At 45.2% G+C, this 6,388-nt stretch overlaps 1 protein-coding gene across 4 annotated transcripts in view; it reads right to left on the reverse strand.

Annotated features, from left to right (window-relative positions):
* Positions 1-4,165, reverse strand: part of ATMIN (ATM interactor) — a 15,924-nt gene extending 11,759 nt beyond the window's left edge. The window contains exon 1 of one of the 4 annotated variants that reach the window (XR_551484.1): positions 3,966-4,098. Coding sequence is in view for 2 of the 4 variants with exons in the window: in XM_008586318.1 (XP_008584540.1) it covers positions 3,966-3,995 (30 nt within the window). In the remaining 2 variants the exon portion in view is untranslated. Of the gene's footprint in view, positions 1-3,590; positions 3,673-3,965 lie in introns of those variants that run through there. The other 3 variants (XM_008586318.1, XM_008586319.1, XM_008586320.1) reach the window with 3 other exon arrangements.
* Positions 4,166-6,388: the final 2,223 nt, after the last annotated feature.

Below are 6,388 nucleotides of genomic sequence, written 5' to 3' on the forward strand. Positions count from 1 at the left end.
AAAAAAAAAAAAAAAAAAAAAAAAAAAATTTTTTTGGCAAATTATTAAAAGGAAACCTCTGGCCCGAACATAATACAAAATCCTCTAAGCCATGTTTTAAAAATATAAATGTTGCTTGATAAGAGGTTCTTTAAGTGCCCTCCTGTCCCCTTCACAGCTTTCAAATGCTAGGAACAAAGGAATCTCTAGCAATCAAGAAATGCCTACTTACTCCTGCTCTTTCTTTCCCTGGGTCACTATAGCTTTCATTTCTCCATGGATCCCACTGTAGGCAAGGTTAGGCTAGGATATTCCAGGTTTCCTTATAGGACATGAAATGTGGACATGTATCTTAAGAACCCACATAAAACCAAAAGGCAGCACATACTCTGCACTTACAATTCAATTCCTAATTCCGACCCATCATTCTTCAGAAGGGTTTGTTAATCATTTATGTTAAGAAGTTCATATTTGGTTGGGGGCAAGGTGTTTTGTGAAGATTAGAATAAAATGAGAACTATACAGCAACTAATGGGGAAGGGAATAAAGATTATCATAGTCTAGAAAATATAAAAACAAGAAATTAGAATTATGCAAGTAGCTATAACCAAGGCAATAAAAATTTCCGCTAACTAGAAAATCTGCCAATCAGACATACTCAGAGTAGCTTCAGGCAGAAGGTAGGTGCACACACCTGACTGTTCCTGACATCACTGGCCAACACACAAATGCCTCTCAAAACCAAATGAGCTTCCCAGTCAGCCCCTGTCCCCATGCCTTTCTCTTCCCCCTTCCAATACCTTGAGAACATCAAGTTCAAGAACAGTGTTTGGGACTGGCCAGTTGGCTCAGTTGGTTAGAGCATGGCCTTGTAACACCAAGGTCAAGGGGTCAGCTCCCCATACCTGCCTGCTGCCAAAAAAAAAAAAAAAGTTTGAACTGAAGAGACTGAAGAGCCTTCTACGCAGTAACCAGAGTGAGGTACAGATTTGCCACATGGGGGCACCACCATATGGATATGGCAATTTGTCACACAGGCCACCTTCATTAAACAAAATCCTTTCTACCAAGACAGCAGATGTTCAGGGGCTGTTGGGCACCATGGTTAGAAAGGCTGAACAAGACAGAAAAGTGAGCCTGCTTGACAAGAAAAAAACAGATAGTTCTCACTGAGATTGTTCAAAATTCCTGCTAAAAAAGGTTGCTCCAGTGATCTAGGAAGAAAACTGAGAAGAGTCAAACTTTCTGCTTTTCAGCATTTTCAGTTCAGAAAGGGATCTAGAGTGTACTATGCTGACTTCAGAGAAGAGAAATCTGAAAAATGAATCTGGCTAGAACTGAAAGAATGACTTCACACAGCTTCTCGGCAAGGGAGAATACTGACACCCTGAAATGCTAAGATCTGACTGTCAGAATTTTTTTGAAAGATGACCGGTAAAGGGATCTCTTAACCCTCTACTTGGTGTCGTCAGCCCTACGCTCTCCCAAGCGAGCTAACCGGCCACCCCTATATAGGGATCCGAACCCGTGGCCTTGGTGTTATCATCACCACACTCTCCCAAGTGAGCCACGGGCTGGCCCTGACTGTCAGAATTTCTATTTGCTCAAACATATTTCTCCTCCTGAGGCCTATTATACTTTATGCACTGGTATCTTGTGAATTCCTGAACTTTAGATATTCTAAAAACATAATTAGAAATAAACCCGTTATGGGGCCGGACTGTGGCTCACTCGGGAGAGTGCAGTGCTGATAACACCAAGGCCACGGGTTCGGATCCCATTATAGGGGTGGCCGGTTAGCTCGCTTGGGAGAGCGTAGGGCTGACGACACCAAGTAGAGGGTTAAGAGATCCCTTTACCGGTCATCTTTCAAAAAAATTCTGACAGTCAGATCTTAGCATTTCAGGGTGTCAGTATTCTCCCTTGCCGAGAAGCTGTGTGAAGTCATTCTTTCAGTTCTAGCCAGATTCATTTTTCAGATTTCTCTTCTCTGAAGTCAGCATAGTACACTCTAGATCCCTTTCTGAACTGAAAATGCTGAAAAGCAGAAAGTTTGACTCTTCTCAGTTTTCTTCCTAGATCACTGGAGCAACCTTAATACAAACCAAAAAAAGAAAAAGAAAAAAATCCAAAAACCTATTTTATACTAGCCAATCCTGAGGAGTAAGTGGCAGGCATCTCAATGCTTAACAAAGTCGTGAGAGATGCAGCTCTCCTAACGGCAATTCCAGAGAAAAGAACAATATAAACTGTTAAGAAGTGCTTGCTAGAGTGATGTTCAGACAGAACCAAGGAGGGTCCTGGACAGACTGGCAGCAGCTTCATTTTTGTGCCCAGACATGTAAGGTCTGCTGTAGCCTTCTATCAGTGAGGGAACAATACCAGAGGGAGGTGATGGCTGTGGTGTATAAGCTACAGAGAACCAAGGAATTAGGCTGTAGAATTCCTACAAATATATAGTTCATCTACCCAAGTTAAGATATAGTTAAAAAAAAAAAAGGATTTAGTTAAAATTTAGTATGAAAGAGAAAACAAGAGATTGAAAACCATTCCCAAAGCTGCACTTGTTTGCTGGAAGAAACCCCAAACTCTCCTGAGGAACAATGCAGTCGCACCTGCAGAGTCTTTCTTAGCATACCTCCATGTACTATTTCCTGACTGGGCTCCCTAATCTTCATATGAGAACGTGGTTGCATCTGCGTTCGGCTGGTGGTAAAAGCGAATCACCCTTCATGGAAAACACATCTGTCCTACTAGAGACTGTAACCTCAAATTTTCTGCTTTTAAATTCGTATCAGAAGCCTGATTGTAAGGAAGTTTCCAAGGAGGATTTACCTGATGGATAGGCAGAACATATAATACTCTGGGAAATCTAAATTTGCTTCCGAGTCAAATCAGACCATCAAAAACTACATATTCACAAAATTGTTTTCAGCGACATGCTTTTGAATTACGTCACTGCTGGCATAGAGACTTTAAGAAGTGGTGAAAGGAAACTTCCTATTGTAATGTCTGAGAATATGATTTAATAGGTGTGGGTGGGGCCGGATGTCTGGATTTTTAATAAGCCTCCCACAGATTTCCACCAAAGGTTGAAAATCACAGCCCCCTTTTACACAACGATGTGGAGGGGTTGTTCCGACGACTGTCACCTTATGCTGCATTCCTTTTTTTTTTTAAGGATGAGCAGTAAGGGGATCTTAACCCTTGATTTGGTGTTGTCAGTACCACGCTCACCCAGTGAGCAAACCGGCCATCCCTATATGGGATCCGAACCCGTGGCCTTGGTGTTATCAGCACCGCACTCTCCCAAGTGAGCCACGGGTCGGCCCTACAGCATTCCTTTTTAAAATTGATCCAGGGAAGAAATCTCCCTTAGGTCTCATTCCTCAGCAACACTGATCTTACCAACACTGCGAAACTTGTTAACTGACGATGCTTAGAGCCAAACCTGCCGCTCCTTTTCAACACCAGAGCAGGACCTAAAGAAGGTATCGTGGGTGCGGTGGAAAGCACACGGGCTTCAGAACCAGAGATCCAGGCTTAAATCACTGCACCACCTAGCTTGCACAATCTGTTTATCTAATCAATATAAAGGGGATGATACGTACCTTGCCAAGTTTCTGTGAGAACTAATGAGACAAAATGTGTAAAACGCCTTGGCCCGTGCCTGGCACGAAATACGAGGTCAGTAAGCACGGGCTTGTCCGAGCCTGACACTCGACTGGCATGACACAGTGGTTCCCTGCTACTACGTATTCGTGTGCACTAGCTCTTCAATTCCCTCAGCTGGGATTCCCGTGTTTCTTTGGCCCGACTCATGAGTTCAAAAGCCATCTCCGACTGGGAGCAGGCAGAGGCTGGACAGTTGGGTGCAGCGCACGCACTGGTCGCCGCTGCATCCCCCTTGAGGCCGGGGCTCCGCGCCCCCACGCCCCGGGCGCTTTGTCGGGGCCGGGCCCGGCCGCCGTCCGCGTCGAGCTCACCTGCAGACGGTGGCTCTTGACCAGATGCATGTTGAGCGCGGGGCTGTTGGGCAGGATCTTGCCGCAGCCGCGCACGGTGCACAGTATGTTGGTCCGCACGGCCCGGGACAGCTCGCTCACCGACGGTTGGATCAGCTCCCGGGCCGGCGGCTGCGGGGCCGCGGGCTGCTGTCTCGCCGCTGCAGGCCGCGGCCGGCTTACCCTCGCTAATTCTGATTTAAAAAGTGCTGTAGGCCCAACAAAATGCATTTCCATGGGGGATGGCATCTGTGGCTACCGTCTCTTTCAGCATGGTGTCCACAGTGCAGGCTCTAGAGTCCAGCTGCCTGGGGTTAACGTTGGGCTCAGCCCAACTAGCCTAAACTTTGGTATCCATGTAAGTAAAATAAGACTAGTAATGCTGCCTGCCTTATGAAAATATGATAATGCATATGAAATATTTAGCACAGTGCCTGCCATGTAGTCATATTCAATAAAATATTAGTTATTATTCATTTTTGGAGACCTTATCTAATGTGCAGTGGAGGGAGAGGCAGTAGTACACTAACTTCCGCTATGGTTTATTGAGGGATTAACATGAGCCAGGCTATGGGGGAAGCGCTTTTCATTCAGTATCTCATTTTGTCCGCAGAACAACTGTAGGGGACTGTACTGTAAATTTCCCCTCGTTGTGCAGATTAGGAAGTTTAGGCTTAGAGAAATTTAGTCACATTATACAAACAAAAGGGTTGTTATAATTGACAGGGTCAATCGTTTTAGGGAGGTTGGGTTTACTTGCTTCTATTTTAATTGCTGGAACTCCATTACTGTTTGGGAGACAGTGTTTCTCAGTGCATGGTTCCAAAACCCAAATACTTAGAGTGACTAGGTAGGTCTTGTAAATGGGTATAGATGGCCAGGGGTAGACAAAAGGGAGGACTGCAGTAAAGTGGGAAATATGTCCTTTTTAAAAGTGGGGCAGCTGCTACTCATCTTTGGTATTGATAGATTTTTATGTGAAAACTTCCAACTTTTATATATTAGCAGTTGTATTAGTGTTCTCTTGCTATTAATAAGTTACTACAAACTTAGTGTCTTAAAACGACACAAATGTATTATTTTACAGCTCTGGGGGTCTGAAGTCTGATAAGTCTACTGGGCTAAGATTAAGAACTGTGTTCCTTCTGGTGCCTCCAGGGGACAATCCATTTACTTGCCTTTCCCAGCTTCTGGAGGCTGCCTGAATTCCTTGGCTGTGGCCCCTTCCTACATCTCCAAAACAATAATGGTGAGTTGAGTCTTCATCACATTACTCGGACTTCTTCAGTAGTCACATCTCCCTGTGTTGTGAGGCGCTCGCACAGAGGAATCCAAGACCAACGTCGGTTTTACAGCTCTTTTAATAGTTGTCAGCTCTTTCTGGTGTTACAGCGCTTCATTGCTTGCAAGCAAGGAGAGCCTGAGCATTAGGCTCATGTCTCCCGGAACGAAGGGAAGAGGCAGTCTTTATAGCCAAAATTCCCGCCCTAACTTTTCGCCCAAGTTCCCATTCAGGTCCTTTTATGTAAATGAGGGACGGTAGCCCTGCTAATTCGTATTGGCTGATTATGGGACACAGTCCATTTGTCAGCTCTGGAGCCTAATTTGCATCAGTGCAGGAAGCAAGCTCTGGGTTGCAGAAGCTGAAGTTCGCGATTAAGACAGCCAAGCATAAAATTTCTAAAAGTTTCTCCAGTGGAAGGGGGCAAGTTTAACAATCAGAAAATGCTCGGGGTTCCCCACTACACCTGTGACTCTCTTCTATTCCTGTTCCATTCTTGAGAAAACTTGTCATTACATTGAGCCCATCCAGGTAATCCAGGATAGTTTCCCCACTGCAAAGTCCCTTTGTTTTGTACAGTAACTGTGATACTGTGAAATATATACAATATTTGGTATCCATTCCCATTTCCTGGCATACAACTCGTAAAACCCTTGAACTCTTCAGACTGATAAGCGTCTTTTCTTATGCTAATGAGTTGACTGATGGATGGCAGCCCCTAGGCAGCTTCAGGATGGGGTCTGGTCACCCAGACCAAGGCAGGATTGGAGGGTTGTGGCATTGAGCTCCACCCCCTAACCTCCTGGGAGGGGAAAGGGGCTGCTGGTTAAGTTGATCGGTCATGCCTATGTAATGTAGTACAGTGGATTGAGTGGCCCCCCCAAAGTCATTAAAGCTTAATCCCCACTGTAACTGTTGAGGTGGGAAATCCGATTATGGTAATTGAAAGGTGGGGCATTGAAGAAGTGATTAGATTTTGATGACCATGCCCTAATGAATGGATTAATAATGGTGGTCATGAGCGTGGTTCTGAGGGCTTTAAAAGAAGAGCATGTCAGGGCAGGCCCGGTGGCGCACTGGAGAGTGCGCCGCTTGGGAGCGTGGTGGCGCTCCCGCCGAGGGT

The sequence above is a fragment of the Galeopterus variegatus genome, unplaced genomic scaffold (assembly GCF_000696425.1).
Source record: "Galeopterus variegatus unplaced genomic scaffold, G_variegatus-3.0.2 Scaffold3932, whole genome shotgun sequence".
Taxonomy (NCBI): Eukaryota; Metazoa; Chordata; class Mammalia; order Dermoptera; family Cynocephalidae; genus Galeopterus; species Galeopterus variegatus.